Here is an 18031-nt window from a genome sequence, read left to right as displayed (position 1 = left end):
ATACCCCCACTTTTATTACTCCAGAATGTTCTGCATAGGTCACGACCTTTCTCAAGAACACAACTTGTCCCCCAATCTTCTCCGCAGCAGCCGAAACCCTACCCACGTACTCCTCCATCAGATCGTCGAATGCTAGGATCGATGGATCCATTGCCGCCGTCATTGCCGTTGCCACATCTCCACCACCCTCTGGCGACTCTCCACCACCCTCCGGCGACACACCTCAAAGCGCCTCCAGCCGCCCCACGGCTGATTCCAACCTCTCCACCAGCTTCATCGACTCTTCGCTCTTGACTTTCCATTTTGATTGATGGAGACGACAAGTTAGGCTTGGAATAAACAACAATAAAATGGTTGCCTTGGTTAAACGATGATAGATCGTACAGGTCTTGCCGATCTTGATCTCTCCATCTTGACATCCGATCGGGATGGGTCGATTTTCTTCGTAGTATTCGTTAAATATGTTTCTTGTTTACAGTACTCAAAAATAGAGTCGGTCTTTTAAGTTTAGAGCGTATAACTGAGCAGTGCCGGCTCTGGCATTTGAATTGTCCAAGCCTAACTTCATGCTTTTTTGCTCACCTACTATTAAGTCACACAAAATAAAATAAAAATATAAGTACAAAAAATAACATCAAATTTTCAATGTTCCTTTTGCTTGAATAACATCAAAAAAATCAATTCGTAATGTAACTCCAATTATAGTACTTTGTAATTAGCACGATCCGATTCGAAGAAAATAAATTTTCCTTGCATTTTTTGAAGTAAATTTGTCAATTCAATTGTTCTACTCTACTTATCCAAGAACTCGGGGCCTGTTCCGCTAATTTTTTATTACTTGATTTTTTGGGCTTTTTAGTTGATATATTATTTTTTTTATTTTTTATTTTTACAATCGTCATACATCAGCGGGGTTAGTGAGAGGTGTTAGAGTAGCACAGGGGTCCAGAAGCTATCCATAGCTTGGGACCCCAGGGTATTGCCCCAGTAGGGGTCGAACCCAGGACCTCCCCCTTAGGGGAGAGATGACAAACCAACTGCGCTGGGCAGTGGTTGTCTAGTTGATATATCATATATGTGAAGAGAATAGTCCATCTTGAAAAGCGAAAAAAGTTAAAAAAGCCCCAAATCTCCAAAAATGCTTTTAGTGGAACGGCGCCTCATTTTCAATTGAGATCATAGCCAAACTAATTAACCTCTCTTTCAAAGTGGTTGTTCGAAGGTGGAAACAAAATTCGTGTTATTATGGATTAAAAGATATAGTTGATGAAAAATGACACGGATTTTAAAAATTATCATTCTTTTTGAAACAGAAGGAGTATTTTTTTTGGTTGCCCAAGCCCAAAGGCTTGCGGGGCTTACCCCATGACCGATCCTGTAAGGCTGTAATTGAGATGATTGTATAAGGTGCATGTATTTTTTGCTTTTTTTTTTCTTTGAAAAGCCGAAAGCTACTAAAGCAATTTTTATATAATTTTTTTTTAAAGCGATGTTTGATGATTTGGTTCAAATTTCATTTAGGTGTGAATTCTTTATTTGCGTGTGAATTCTGTTTTTATCGAACTTGCGAATTCTTCATTTGTGTCTTTTTGAAGGTAAATTCTTGAGGGTGTGGATTCACACTTGTTTAGAATTCACTCATTTGCAAAATTCACACTCCATCTATAATATTCACACCTCCAAGAATTCAATTCACACGTTCGAAAAATACAGAATTCACACCAAAATGAAGAATTCGCATTTTCGAAAAAGTAAGAATTCACACTTTTTTGCAAAATTCACACCTTTGAAAAAGTCAAATTTCACATTTTTTGCAAAATTCACACATCTAGAATTCACACCAAAATTTTGAGGGCGTGAATAGTGCAAATGGGTGTGAATTCTTGCAAAGAAGTGTCAATTCGGGGGTGTGAATACTTGTAAATGGGTGTGAATTCTGCAAAAGGGAATGAATAATAAAAATGAGATGTGAATTCTGTAAAGGGGTGTGAATTCTTGAATGTGTGAATTCTATGATGTGTGAATTTTTGGAGTATAAATTTTGTGGGGTGTGAATTCTAGGAGTGTTGAAAAGTGCCAAAGGTAAAATAGTAAGAAGCATCTTTAAAAAGGGTTGGATGAGATAGCTCTATAAAAAGGGATTTGCATAGAACTCCAAGCAAAAAATGGGACCGGCCATGGAAAATGACGGTCAATGACGTGTTTTGATAATTAATAACCGCTAAGGACATTTTCAGTATTAATAAATATTCTTAGCTTGTCCTTAACGAGTATTAATTATCAAAACACGTCCTAGGCCGTCATTTTGGAGTGGTCTCCAGTGGGAAACCACAAGTTTCTATAAACATGATTTGGGCTTCAACAAATGCGACACCCAAGTTCTTTCATCAGCCCTCTACTCAGTGACCCAAAGAAAAAGGCCGCTTTAATTAGGCTAATTGGGCCTGTCTTCTGCTGTAATAATGTAAACACTACTAATTTATAAAGCGGTCCTGCTAATAGGTATCCCCAACCCAAGGCAATTGTTTAGGTTCTATTTATATATATATATATTCATAAATGTATGAGTTGTGTGTCCATGGGAATTCACAAAACTAACACTTTTCACCACTATTTTCGCTCAAGCCATCCAACACGATCAGAATTGGCTCAAGCCATTCGTTGAGTATCTTCCAATCAAACTGTAGGCTGGACAATTGGCTCAGCAGTGACTCAAGCCACTTTCTGGAAACTTGCACACTTGCCTTTGCTTGTCGAATCTCTTGGCTAACACCAAACTCTCATTTGCTCATTATAAAAATTATTGATTTCATTCTACTCCCAAAATAGACATTTTAAAAAATAATAAAATTACAACCCAATTTAATTAGTAGTATGTGTTTTGTCATACGGAATCGCCAATTCAAAAAGATTCCGGAGTATGTCCTTACAAGAATGATTCATAATTTCTTTTCATTTGCACATGTAGAGTTGGTATGGTTGGAAGTGGGCATATGAAAACTACAGTAGCTAGCTTTTAGCGCTTGGTTGAACCTTGATAAGCTTTATTAATTAAGAACTTCTCTTTTTGCCGCCTCCATAATTGTTTTAGCTTCGTGAGGGATTTCCCCTTTTCCCCACCACCAGACCCCTTTTTTCTTTTTCCTTGATATAAAGGCCTTTTATAAACATATTCCTATAATTACTATTTGAGCATGTCTTCTTTTTTTTTTTTTTTTTTCCCTTGAACTGTGCATGTCCTTCACATATATCTTCCATCTATCCCACTTTAAACATCCCCTGAAATTCGTGCATTTTTAAACCCCAAAAAATTATATTTTTATATTATTTCCTTTTTTACTCTAAATTAAAGTATTCAATGAGTACTTTAATTAAGTGTAAACAATATGTGAAAATAAATTTTTTTTTGGGTTAAAAAATGCACGAATTTCTGTGGGAGACATTTAAAATAGTATAGAAAAAGTACAACGTATATGCATACACCTCACACAAATCTCTCACGTGCATATACCACCCAAAAGATGCCACGCCTTGCATGCAATTTTATTTTCCTACTAGAAAAATTTAGCTCTTTTTCAAGCTGCTCTTTGCCCCTCGTATTGGTAAATTTTGCAAAATCAACACCTACCATCAATACTTTTAATTAACTACTAAATAAAGACATGGGTCTCACAAATATGCACTTGACTTAGATGTCCCAGTTATAGGATATAATATAATATGTCATGATCGATCCGGAAATGGATCTTGTAATCTATTGATTAATTTATTCAAACAAAAATATATTATGTAAAGCAAGATTAAGAAAATCCAAAAGAAGCAATCCTGCTCATTGAAGCCATTGTGTATGCCGATTGACCTGTTAGCTAAAGAGTTATATCGGGGCCATCTCTAATTGTGTAATTAAGGAGAACATAATTAATATTGTCGTCACTAGGTTTTGCAATTAGAAAATAGTTAGCGAAGGGGTTAAAAAGATTATCTAATTGTGTTCGGTGTTCCATTACGAGGAAAATTCTTTGGGGCACCCAATTTACTTTGCCAAAATAAAAAAGGTTTTTGTGCAAAATAGCTGTGAAACGAAGTTTTGGTTCATGATTCAGTCAAGCGAGCTTATAAAGTTGCGGTTGGTGCCTCAGGTTTTGGATCACCCACGTGTGTATCCAGAGCCGGTCCTGACTTTTTGGAGGCTTAAAGCGAAAACTAAATGGAAGCCCTTTTTGAAATCTTAATGAACAAAATGTAAGTAGGTAAATTACCCTTCCAAGAACAAATACTAATATTCATCAATATGAAATAACCTACAACAATAACCAAATATTTCAAGATACCTAGGGGTACTAAAATACGAGGGGCCCTTAAAATTCGCATTTTTTAGGAGGCCTAAAGCGACCACAACACTTTTTTTAGCTTAGAGCCGACTCTGTGTGTATCTAATAGACCTGAAAAAAAGAATTGTTGCACATTGATGAGACAAATAATACATCCAAATGACATGAAAGTTTAACCAGTGGTAAGTTGATTAAACGATTGCTTGTTAGAAAAACGCATGCAAGTAATAAATAAATTGCTGTCACGGTAGTCCCCTTATTAACAATGCTTCTTACAAAAATTGACTGAATACCAACCAAGTGACTAGCACGGTAGCACCTCAGGTAGAGAGCTCAGCATTCACTTCTTGTGTTTTTGCTTTTTGGCAACAAAAACTAGTCACACTTCATTCCTATGTCAAAATGAGAGACCTGCTATCCCCCCCCCCCCATGGCCCCACCTCCCTTTTCCCAGTTTACCCCCCTCCCCTCCCCTCCCTCTCTCTCTCTCTCTCCCTCTCTCTCTCTTCTCTTTCGTTCCACCGTTCCTTCTTCTGTTCTTTTTTTTTCTTTTCTTTTCCAGTTTTTTTTCATTTTATTTCATTTTCTTTCTTTCCAGTTTGAATTTTTTTCTTTTTTTAATAATAGGTTCAAGTCTAATTCTAAGCTTTATAAAGTAATTGAGAGAAAAAAAAGTGTTTCAATTGATCATGTTTATCCCATTATTTTCTTTTTCTTTTTTTGTCCTTTATAGATTAAAAAATATAGTTACGAAAATAAGTGTTTCAATTTTCAATCTGTTTGAACCGGTGCAAAGTTGTTATTTTTCTGATCATTTCATCCTAAATGGTCATAATAAATTTTTGGCTCCAAGACCTTTCAATGGACACCCTAAAAGAGTCTTGAAACTAAATAATGAGTCTTAGGGTGTTTGTTGAAAAGCCTTAAATCAAAAAATTCATTATGACCATTTAAAATAAAATAATAAAAAAAATGATCTTTGCTCTGATTTAATTGAATTGAGAATTAAAGCACTTAATTCTTGAATTAAATTTTTAAATATACAAAGAGTGTATTTATAGAAATTAAATAAATAAGATATAAGTACTTAAATAAAAAAATAAATTAAAAACTATGGGAGACCCGGGGGCTCTGCTGCCCCTATTGACATAGTAGCCCCTAAAATGTTTCCATTTTAGTAAAAAAAAAAAATAGAAACCATCCATTTGTAATCCTATGGAGTATAAACGTGATTTGAAGCAACATACTACTGAATCAGTTAAGAGGAGGATCTATGCTAAATAATGGTTAACAAATTTATAAAATTGTACTATAGTTAAAAAAAAAAGTAATCATACCACCGTTTTAGGGAACGTATATATACATAGTGAAGAATTCAAGAATTTCTCATTTTTAGAAACATTTTGATTAAAATATTGTGATGAAATAGCTGCTCAGAAAATTTGATTCAAAATCATGAATATTTGATTAAAATAGCTGTTGTTGAAGATTTTTTGTTTGAAAGAAAAAAAATTTAAGTCCAACAATTCTACGTCTTGGTGCTTACGGAAGATCATGCCGCATTACGCGCTTGTTTATTCTATATATTAAATCAACACGGTTGACACTCCTTCAAATAATGTATTTTTTTCCCAAAAAATCTATCAATACTGATGGTCGTTATAGATATAGAAAATTGAGCCGGCTATGTTATGTAGTTGCATGTTAATTTAGAAAAACTTTTATATGAAACGAGGATAGGAGGGGTGGTGGTGTCCCTCTCAGGTCCGTTTTCAAATTTTCGGCCATTTTCTGAGCACACTTTGATGATCGGCTTTGTTCATTTTATAGAGTTCTGCAAAAATATAGATCTTGCCAAAAATCATGTTTATCAAACTTTAGTACATAGATATATGATCAGCATACGTAAAAATTGCAAAAAAAACAAAAACTGGGTTCCGATTTAGTGTGTTTTTTATCCAATTTTTGTTTTTCTTCAATTTTTATGTGTGCCAATAATGTATCTACTAAAATCCAATGAACATGATTTTTGGCAAGATTAATGTTCTCGCCAAACTCTACAAAATGAACACCGAAAAATTAAAAATAAACAGGAGGGGGACACCACCACCCCTCCTATTCCCATTTCATATACAAGTTTATTTGTTAGTGTTAACAATGTAGTCCCTCAGTTCTGGGTTAATGACTCCAAACGTCCCAAAACACTTGTTCGATCCATTCTAAATCCCTCCTTCTAGAGTAACAAATTTACTGATTACAGAATAGGGCAAGAAGTGTTGGTTTACTAAAAAAAAAAAAAAACATGCAAATAAAATAAATATATCGGAAATGAGAATGCTAGGAAGGATTATGGTAAGACTTTTTTAGATCAATTTTAAATAAACAAAAACCTACAAGGAACAATATGATGTGATGTGATTGACAGAATCAATTAGGAGTAGTAGATGAACTTGGACAAGCATGTGAAGGATGTATGGCCACTAACCTCTACCGTTCTAATTTTTAATGAATGAGTTTGGGTTTAATTTGTCACCCTTAATTTTATTTAATACTAGAAATCCAATAGTAGCTCTTACTAAAATATTGATGAATTACAAGCTATGATTGGTAAAGGATGTTTTGATGGATTTCTAGTAATAAGTTTTCAAAATAATTCTAGTAGATTAAGAACATTTTTTGAAACCATTCATCGCGTGTACCCTTGTCTCTATCTTTGTTCATACTGATTAGAGTCCGAGAAGTCACACGACTCTCACCTATAAATAAAGGGCATCACAGTAACCAAATGGCATAAAAAAATTTACAAGAACACGAACTAATCCTAATTAATCTCTCTACTACTTGTTTAGTAGTACTACGCAAAACTACTCTTTCCCAAAAATTTGTCCATTGAAAGGCCTTGGAGCCAAAAATTTATTAGGATCATTTAGGATGAAATGATAAGAAAAATAACAACTTTGCACTGGTTCAAACGGATTGAAAATTGAAATACTTATTTTAGTAACTATATTTTTTAATCTATAAAGGACAAAAAAATAAAAATAAAAAAGTCGGATAAACATGATCAATTGAAACACTTTTTTTTTCTCAATTACTTTACAAAGCCTAGAATTAGACTTGAATCTATTATTAAAGAGAACAAAATTCAAACTAGAAAGAAAGAAAATGAAAAAAAAAATAAAAATCAAACCAGAAAGAAAAGGGAAAAAAAAGAAAGAAAGAAGAAACTGGAAGGAAGGAAGGAAGGAAAGAAAGAAAGAAAGAAAAGGAAGAGAGAGAGGGGGAGAGAGAGAGGGGGGGTAATTTCGGGAAAGGGCGGTGGGGCCGGGGGGTGGTGGTGGTGGTTTGTGTCAGGGGGGATTAGCAATTTACTGTCAAAATACAAGGTTGCCTTTCTTTTCTCCTCATAATGATTCCGGCCCCGTTATAAGATCACTCATTATTTCAAATAATATTTGTTGCTTTCAATGTGGTTTCTGGAACTCTATTGTGAATATATGCATACGGATACAAATATCATATTGAGAATTCTTTACAAGATTATAGATACAGGTCAATTAGGGTTTTATACGTGTTATTGTTTTCAGTTTGTTTATTTCACTGTGGTACAACTTAGGTTTGAAAGAAAATAAAGTTCCATAGGTTTTGAGAATTCTTTAAAAGTTTATAGATACAGGTCAATTAGGGCGTTATATGTGTTGTTTTCAGTTTGTTTATTTCGCTGTGGTATGACTTAGGTTTGAAAGAAAAGAAATTCCACAGGTTCTAGAATTCTTTAAAAATTTATAGATACAGGTCAATCAATTAGAACGTTATACGTGTTGTTGTTTTCAGATTGTTTATTTCGCTGTGGTATGACTTAAGTTTGAAAGAAAAGAAATTTCATAGGTTTTAAAATCTGAATTGTATTATTGTATTGTTGCAGGGAAAAAAAACACAAAAAACAAACACAACAACGCACTAGACCCAAATTGACATGTGGATTTATATAGATAACAAAATTTAAACCGACGGCTGCAATGTCAGGAGCATCTTTTTTCAAGACCTCCACCCACTCTGTGAAGTCTACCTCCACGGGCTCCACCCCACTGGAAGCCACCCAAATTCAATTTTGAAATTTTCAAAATTTCATTTTTTTTAGATATTCAAAATCTGTAAAATTCAATTTTTTTTTGTTATCTAGATTTTTTGATAAGTACTCCAAGATCGATTTTGAAAAGCTAGAACTTCAAAATAAAAAAAAAAATTTTTTCATAAACACCCACGTGATTGATTTCGGTACTTCCCTAGTTGAAAATTATACTTTACTATTTATTTTTTAACATTCAAAATACACATAGCTTAAAAAGACAAGAGCAATACTATTAGGCCCCGTTCTTGAACATCTTCTTAAAAAATAAATATTTATTTCGTATTTTCAAACTCAAAAATAATATACTGTAAATGAAAAATAAATTTTTAATTTTTTTGTACCGTATTAAAAATCACAATAAAATCTATCAAACAAGATTCATATTAATAAAAAAATTATTTATGTAAGCATATAATTTTTAAACTTAAAATTATTTTTTTAAAAAATAAATACTTATTTTCCATTTGAACCTTAAAGTCGCAGTTATACCAAGTCGCAGTTATACCAAGTTTGTGTTGAAGTTCCAAAATTATACTCTATTCAAAGAAACAAAAATGCTGCCTTGGGTTTGACGCACTACAGAATTCATCAATTATGAAGTGGTCGCCGGGTACCAGTAACCAATGTCGTCACTCGTCACTCGTCACTGTCTTTCTTCTTTGGGAAAATTTCAAAATACCCCCAATCTTTACACCAAAATTCAATTAGACATCCAATCTTTTAAAAACTTCAATTTTACTCTCAACGTTATCTTCCGTTAATCAAAACGCTCCCTTCCATCCGAATGACTAACTGATTCCGTTAAAAGTTTTGTTAAATAACGTCCCGATCAAATTTCGATGATCCGAGCTGCTCAATATGTTCAAAACGAGATTTTAAAAATACCGAAGAGAATCAGCAAAAAAAATGACCGGGAAGGGCTTCATCTGAATAGTTTTTATTGAATTGTTCAATAAAAAACTGCTCAAATGAAGCCATTCCTTACCATTTTTTTTTTGTTGATTTCTCGCTTGTACCCTTAAAATCACGTTATAATTACATTGAGTGGCTCGGATCATCGAAATTTGATCGGAAAATGGGAGGTGCATACTGAAGCAAAATCCGGACATCCGAACTTGAACAAAATCTAGATCGATCGGCACCTCCCATTTCCCAATCGAATTTCAATGATCCGAGCCGCTCAATATGATTCAAAAGTGATTTTAAGGGTACCCGTGAGAAATCAACAAAAAAAATGATCGGGAAGGGCTTCATCTGAATATTTTTTTTATCGAATTATTTAATAAAAAACTATTCAGATGAAGCCCTTTCGTGTTATTTTTTTTTGGGTACCCTTAAAATCACGTTTTGAACACATTGAGCGGCTCAGATCATCGAAATTCAATTGGGACGCTATTTAACGGAATCCGTTAGTCATTCGGACAGAAGGTGACGTTTTGATTAACGAAAGATGACAATGGGAGTAAAATTGAAGTTTTTAAAAAATTGGGAGTCTAATTGAATTTTGGTGTAAGAATTGAGAGATATTTTGAAATTTCCCATCTTCTTTTTACTTCTTCTTCCCCCTCCTCCTCTCCTCTGTAGTCCTCGTAAATTCTCATCCTTCTCTCTCTCTCTCTCCGAAACATGTTGATCTCCAAATTCTGCCCAAGAACTCCCACCCGCATCAAGGACCTCTTCTTACTCCTCTCCTCTCTCCTCATCCTCTACCTCCTGCACCGCCCCACCCCCCCTACCCCCTCTCTCCTCCAACTCCCCACCTCCCCTCCCACCGGACCCACCCCTCCCACCTCCCTCCACCACCTCCTCTTCTCCATCGCCTCCTCATCCCGCTCCCTCCCCTCCCGCTCCCCCTTCCTCCGCCTCTGGCACTCCCCTAACACCACCCGCACCTACCTCTTCCTAGACCAACCCACAGTACCCAATCCCCACCCCGACCCCACCCTCCCCCCAACCCTAGTCTCCTCCCCCACCTCCTCCTTCCCCTACTCCTTCCCCCGCGGCTCCCGCTCCGGTATAGTCATCTCTCCTCCTCCTCCGAATATTCCTTGTCTAATTAATTAACCGTACTTGAATTTAGTTATTCATATAATGTGGAAAAATGGCAGGGTTCGCCGGGTGGTACCCAGAATGTACATGGCGGTTGGGGCGGTGGTATGCTTCAGCCGCTGGGAGGGTTACGCTATATGGGCGGCTCCAGTTAGTGGCCCTGCCGAGGGCCTTCGGCACCCAAAAAAAAAAAAAAAGAAAAAAACTTTCTCTAAAAATGACTCTTTGTTGGTGGTTGTAAAAAGCTATCTCGCTTAATTCAATATTTTTTTAAAAAAAAAATCTTGTTCGTAATCACTATCTTAGACAATGAAATTGCTCAAAAACTAACGTCTTGTTCCACAGCCGTCCGAATCGCTCGCATCGTCAAGGAATCCGTCTCCCGCCTCGACACCTCCGGCGTGCGGTGGTTCGTGTTCGGCGACGACGACACGGTCTTCTTCACCGACAATCTGGTGCGGACCCTGTCGAAGTACGACCACGAGGAGTGGTACTACATCGGGAGCGGGTCGGAGGGGTACGAGCCGAACGTGAACAACTCGTTCGGGATGGCGTTCGGAGGGGGAGGGTTCGCGATCAGCGCGTCGCTGGCGAGGGTTTTGGCTGGGGTCTTGGACTCGTGTTTGATGAGGTACTCGCACTTGTACGGGAGTGATGCTAGGGTTTTCTCCTGCTTGGCGGAGCTCGGCGTGGAGTTGACGCGTGAACCAGGGTTTCATCAGGTACAAATTTGGAGCTCAGTCCCACTGCCCACTTATAGGGAGCCTAATTAAAGCTGAAGCAATTGCTTCGTATGTATTGACTCCTAAGGAGTGAAGTTTCGGACCTAAGACCTTAGAAGAGCAAACTCTTAAATTCTTAAATCCTTAAATCCCAGGCCTTGACTACTACCAGGTCAATCCATCGGGGTTAGAAATTTTGAGGAATTGTTTTGTTATTCTGCTGTTAAAAAATGCAACCTTGGTATCAACGATACTGAGATTGGATATGATATTATTCCTCTCTCATATTCCATCAATCCCAATTTGTATGTCTATTTGGTGTTCGTGTCTATTTTCAATCGTTTGTATCTTACAATATGGATACTGTTTGATAGTTCTCGATTAAAACTATAATACAAAGTTTTTAAAATTAATCAACAATGATAAAATGGCACGGAGATCGAAAATGAACAAACAGAATTGACGGAGGACGTATATTGTTAGAGCATCTCAAAGCCTTAAATTAAATTTAGTTAAATTTTGAGTAAAAGCTTCCTTGGTATAAAGTGTACTCCAATGGGCAAACTCAAATTTCAACCTTGGGATCAATGGTTCTGATTTGAAATAATTCACGTGTCTTCTATTGATAGAGCATAAATTTGAGTGATGAAACTTTGTAATTTAGCCTAAGCATAAATTTGAGTGAATGATCTATTAATGGCATCGTTGTAAATTTGCGGGGCATAGTTGTAAATTTGAGTCTTCCTTGATTGGAGTTAAAATTTCGTGGAAGTTCAATTTCATAGGAGTATAAGATTGAGTCAAAGATTGGAGTTGGTTTTAAGAAGATTAGCTTAAAGTTTACGGGAGATGCTCTTATGGATTCTGTCGTTTATCCCATTTTTAGAAACAAAAAAAGACAACTACACATGATTTTGGGCTGCAATTGGAGCTTAAATTCGATAGATTTCTTTTTCTTCTTTGCAATTTCATTCCTTGACAGTTGACTGGCTACATATTAGCTCCATAGTTTATACAGTTGTACTCGTATAGCTTAAATTGTTCACATTTATACTGGGAATCACGGGATATATTTTATGCTATGTGAGACAGTTGCATGGAATTTGTTTTACCATATGTCATATGATTAAACTAGTGTACATCTTTCGAAAATATGTTTGTTCTAACTCAGTCATGTTCAACCGGCAAATAAATCCTTGGAAAATAAGCTGATGTTTTCATCTTTGTGCTGACTGCTGAGGCATTTAGACTTGAGAATCGAAAGTTGGACCGTAATTCCCGTTGCAGGATGTCTTTTTATCCTTATATTCACCCTGTCCGTAGTGTTGGCTTGTTTTACAAGCTACATCCTTATTGAACATACTGTGAATTTATTTTCCTATTTTCCAATATTTTGTTTTACCAATATCAGGTTGATGCTCGAGGAGACATCTTTGGAATGCTTTCAGCCCATCCGCTATCACCTTTGTTGTCTCTTCATCACGTAGATCACGTGGACCCCATTTTTCCTAACATGACCAGGACTAATGCTTTGGGACACCTTTTCAAAGCTGTGAACGTTGATCCTGGCAGAGTTTTGCAGCAAACTGTCTGTTACGATCGGTCAAACTCATTGACAGTTTCAGTAGCATGGGGTTATGCCATTCAGGTGTTTGAAGGCAATTATTATCTTCCGGATCTTCTTCGTAAGCAGAGGACATTTAGTCCATGGAGAAGGAATAAGGATATTTTATCAAAACTTTATATGTTCGATACGAGTGAGTATGTTAGTGATCCATGCAAAAGACCTGTTGTCTTCTTTCTGAAAAGTGCTGTTTCTCGTTCAAAGCATGTCTATACTGACTACAGCAGGCGCGTTGTTGGAAATTGCTCTAGAACCAGGGCAGTGAATGATTTGAAACAGATCAGAGTGTTCTCGCAAAAGCTAGATTTGGATGTTGGAGAGGTACTCCTTCAGTGGCTGGGACATACGTCTCAAGTTCTTTGACTAGTTTTTGTTGGAGATGCATATGCATTTCTTTCTTGTTTACTCATTGTCAGTGCTGTCTAATATTCGGTTTCAGGTGAAGGTTCTCCGTCGTCAATGCTGTGATATTTTACCATCTTTCCGTAAATCGATGGTTATTAATATCAGACAATGCGGAGTCGATGAATTGGTATCAATGCAGACATAGAAACTCTGTTGGAATTGCTGCTAACTAGACTAAGAAACTTGGAGTTGTTTTCCACTTTAGCCTCTTGCTGATACTGCTTTACATAAACACAAAGGTAATTTCTTATAATACCGAACTGATCTAGTTACTGCCTTTTGTTTTGCTTCCAAGAGTATGCTGGGTTGTCTGAAACTGTGGCCTTTTCAGTGCATTTTTTGTATTTTGATGCCTTTCTGGGCCGAGTACAGGAGAGACATTTCTTTTTTTTTTTTTCTGCTGTAAAAGGGTAGTATGGCATCCTGTTCACTCGCTTTTGATTTTGTCATTTTCTATTTTGCACACGTTTTCCCTTTTATCCTGGGAGGACAGGTGGTGTTGGTTAAATTTATCACAAAATTTCGTCTTATTTAACTTGGGTGGGTTACTACTTACTTAGCTTTGTCTTTTGTACACTCTGGAATTGTCGATAGATAAAGTTATTGTCCAAAAACCTTTTGGATGAACCTGTTGTCATCTTAAGTTTGCACCGAGGCCCCTGTGGTTTGTTAAGGTGGTCTAAAGTTTCTCCGCATCCTTCCAGTTGTCTTTACTAGCTTGAAGATGATGATGGATTGTTGGGTGAAGCCTGAAGCCATCACATATCTTGGGTTAGGATTGTTTGGGCTTAAGAGTAGAACTTTAGAGGAACCCCTCCTCTCCAGTCATACTTGGGTCAAGTGAAGCTGTATCTTTCTTCCATTGCAACTGCAAAAGCCTTGTTCTTCTTTCATTCAATTGAGGAATTTGAAGATAGGTAGACACAAACAGACTCCATATCTTGTGCCCAGCTGATAACTATTGCCACAACCTAGGAAGGATTTGATTTTGAGTGCAAAACCAGTGTAGTGGGATACACTCTTTTTCCGCGATGATGCTAACATTTGGAAACATGTCCCGAACTGAAAGGTTTTCCTGGTTTTCAGCTGTCATTGAACTTTTTTGTAGTGGGGTTAATTGGTGTACATTGTGTAAGATGGGAATTCTCAGGATTTTGTTCTTTTATATCCTGTTCGTAGGGTCCAATTTTTATTTGAGTCAGTTGGAGATTTTTTACAGTAGCAACTGCTTATATTCCGTTTTTTTAAACACTATTTTACAGTTTTGAATCTTCCCGGGTTGCAATCCCTTGTTGTTAGTCATCTAATTACTTGATGTTGGGCCAGATTGACGACCGCCACGTGCCACCTCCTGAGTGGGCACACGGATTTTTTGGCCATAAACACGTGCCAGCGTCACATTTGTGAGAGAGGGTCCTAATGCCCGGGGCAGTAGCAACCGAGTCCCATGCGGTCCTAGGCGTTGCAGCTTTAGCAGGTAACACCAAGGGCTCCCGTCTAGTAACAGTTACCGTCCAGTCCGGGCCAGTCGGCCTTTTTCCGGCAAACGTCGAGTTCTTTCAATGATCAGATTTGTCCATATTGTAGATCTCGTCGAGACACATAACTGTGTCAAAAATCATGTCCATCCGATATCGTTCAATACCCAATAGGAACACATTTATTTTTGAGAAATAGATGAAAGGGGTTCCAATCCAGTGTAGGTATGTTTTTTTTTAAAAATAAATTGATTACAATAGCATATTAAACGATATCGGATGGACATGATTTTTGACACAGTTATTCGTCTCAACGAGATCTATAATATGGACGAATCTGATCATTGAAAGAACTCGACGTTTGTCGGAAAAAGGCCGACTGGCCCAGACTGGACGGTAACCGTCACTGGACGGGAGCTGAACCCGTAACACTAAGGGCTCTCGTCCAGTGACAGTTACCATCCAGTCGGCCTTTTTCGGGCAAACGTCGAGTTCTTTCAATGATCATATTCGTCACTGGATGGGAGCCGAACCCTCCTCAGAGGCCCAAAACTCGGAGGAAAGGAGGTAGTGTTTGTGACAGATCGCGTCACAAGCTACAGAAGGAATTTTGTATCAGCATGTGTTTGAGATTTTATTGGTTCGCTTGGATGCAGATATTGGTGTAGTTCGCTTACAAATAGAGAACATTCCTTCTTCTATAGTACTTCGGGATTTTATAAGAGCCTACCTCACACAGAGGTAGAGATGTCAAATGGGCGGATTTGGGCCAAATTAGATAAGTTGCAAGTGGGTTGAGTTTTTAATAGATTAGTGACCCACTAGACCCAATTAGTTAGGAGTCCAATTACCTATACCCAATCCAATCCAACCCATTTATTTAAAATCAAACTTAGCCTGCCCATTAATCCAATTAAAGTTAATAATGATTAAAATACCTAAATACACTGAAATGATCATATCACCCTTGTACATGTAAATGACCAAATTACCCTTGCATATTAAAATTATCATAATACCCTTATATATTAAAATGACCAAATTATCATTGTATATTAAAATTATTGAACCGAATGAAAATTCTGCTGAAATTTTAGAAATTTTTGAACTTAACAGTTCAGAGTTTTGGTGTGGAATAATTACTTCATACTTTGCAGAAGATAAAGATACAGAATAAACACGAGTTTTTGTCGTGTCACAAAACAACTTTTCGTTGTCAAATAAATTTTGGTTCAGTCATTTGTTGGACTTTTGGTTCAGAATTTTTAGTCTCCCCCGTCAATCATCTCCCTCACCTGGTACGCCTCTCGCTCTCTCTCAACTTTCGACTGAATATTGTCGTATGTTATCATTGGAACTTTTGCCGAACCGCCCGACATACTCCATCTCGGTGTTCCACGTTCCGGCTCAAAATTATAGGCTCGTTTTGTATAAGCTCGGCTTGTTTACAAACAAACGTAGTTTGAGTTCGAATTTTTGGTTCGTTTAGTGTACGAGTTCACTACAAAACTCGGCTCTCGACTCGGCTTGTACTGTAACTGAAATTCGTAACATGAAACCGTTCAAATTGAGTCACCTGATTTGACCAAGAAAAAGGTTCGCTTCACGTAACATGTTTACTTTTGTTTTATTCATTTATGTGGTAGTTCTGTTTTTTTGTTGGGTAATGTTCATGATCCATTGGATATTTAAGTTGACCAAATTGAAATCTAATTAAGACCCAATAATAAATGGGTTAGATGGGTTTGGACTTATTCTAACTCAACCAATAAATGGGTTGGGTTGGGTCTATTTTTTAATAGATAGGTTTGGATTTCTTAATGGGCGTGGGTTCAATTAGAGGCAACTCATTTAGCAGAAGATCCAGTATCCTGTTAAGACACTCTTTTCTTCTCTACTGTTTGTTTTGTCCTGTATCCCTTCATCTAATACATCTTTGATCATCAATCATTTTCATCTCTCCAGCAATATGTTTTTCTACAAATTTTGGACCTCTTTGATTTGAATTTTGAATAGATGTCTGTGCAGCTAATAGTTGAACCTTTCATCGAGCCTTTTAGTTTTTCAATCTTGCTTACTTTCAGCCTGGCTTGGTAACCCACAAGAGTTAAGTACTTTCTGGTGGGTCTTCAAAGTTTCACAGAGTTCAATATCAGAGCATCTGATTTCCACATGATATGATGGCAAGTTGGCAACCAAACAGGGAAAGTCTCCAAGTCTAAATTCATGTTCTTGGTCGCAACCCGTGACAGACTCGGTACAAAAAGACGACACAAATACTTTCACTTCACGCAAGTCCCAGCTTTCATCGTTTTCATTATTGCACGTTATTGAAAATAGCTCCACCTAAGCCATTGACTCGAACCCGATTAAACGACTATCATCCAATGTTATGTTTTAAATAGCGGTAGCGGATCACATATCGGGAATTGAATGATATGTAGCGAGAATTGGGTGTAGTGACCATGATTTTCTCCAAATTATTTTGGTGCCAGAGCACTTGAAGTGGCCGTAGTCGTCAGTAATGTGGCCATGAGGTGGGCAAATTTTTTTTTTTTTTGCTAGAAGTTGAGAAGTAATATTCATCAAAAGATTCTTATGGGGGAAGGTTGGGAGTTCACAGATCAGACACTCTAACAGAAAGAACGTATAAGCGTATAAATGTGCTATCCTATAGAATTAGAAAAAATTGTCTGAAGAAGGACAAAACCCTCTGAAGGAGGACATTATTAAAAACAAAAAAATTTGGGCCAAAAAGTTGGATACGTGGTGATACGTATCAGGAATTGACTTTGATGGGAGTATAAATTTGTGGTTGCACCGGTATATCACGTGTAACAATATTTGAGGGCTGAAAAAACCGCTACTTAATGGCTGATAATTAAATTTATTTTAACAGCCACCCAACGGTTCAGATTGGTTAATTGACAGAAGAATTTATTTAGGGAAATAACATCCCAAGTTCCAACTTTCCTTCTTTTATTGGGACTGAACCTAAAACATGTCAGGTGTCTCAAAAAGAGAATAACTCCTTTACGGGGCATTTGTTTACGGCGCTCAATCGCTTGTGTTCAAAAGTATTTTGGACGGTTCAGATTTTAAAATAACTATACGCCAGCATAGTTCAACTCTTATGGTGAATAGTTTTTTAAAAATCTGAATCGTTGATTGTCGAAATAGACGACTGAGATTGCGCGGAACCGTGAATAACTTGTTAAATAAGTTAATGGGAAATGACATCCCAAGTTCCAACTTTCCTTGTTGAAATGGGATTGTACCTAAGAAACGTC

General features: G+C 36.9%; 1 protein-coding gene across 3 annotated transcripts; it reads left to right on the top strand.

Annotated features, from left to right (window-relative positions):
* The first annotated feature begins 10043 nt into the window (after positions 1-10043).
* LOC131330632 (uncharacterized) lies at positions 10044-14758 on the top strand. 3 transcript variants are annotated; one of them, XR_009201161.1, is made up of 5 exons: positions 10059-10477; positions 10858-11234; positions 12646-13179; positions 13298-13502; positions 14590-14758. XR_009201161.1 is itself a non-coding variant. In XM_058364269.1 (4 exons), exons 1-4 carry the CDS (start codon positions 10090-10092, stop codon positions 13406-13408), a joined length of 1410 nt encoding a protein of 469 aa, XP_058220252.1. In that variant the 5' UTR covers positions 10044-10089; the 3' UTR covers positions 13409-14426. The 3 variants fall into 3 exon arrangements, 1 of the variants encoding a protein (XP_058220252.1); XR_009201160.1 differs by having other exon boundaries at positions 14526-14758; XM_058364269.1 differs by lacking the exon at positions 14590-14758 and having other exon boundaries at positions 10044-10477; positions 13298-14426.
* Positions 14759-18031: the final 3273 nt, after the last annotated feature.

The sequence above is a fragment of the Rhododendron vialii genome, chromosome 6a (assembly GCF_030253575.1).
Source record: "Rhododendron vialii isolate Sample 1 chromosome 6a, ASM3025357v1".
Taxonomy (NCBI): Eukaryota; Viridiplantae; Streptophyta; class Magnoliopsida; order Ericales; family Ericaceae; genus Rhododendron; species Rhododendron vialii.
The sequence above is the reverse complement of the archived record's forward strand: the minus strand, read 5'-3'. Positions and strand labels throughout refer to the sequence as shown.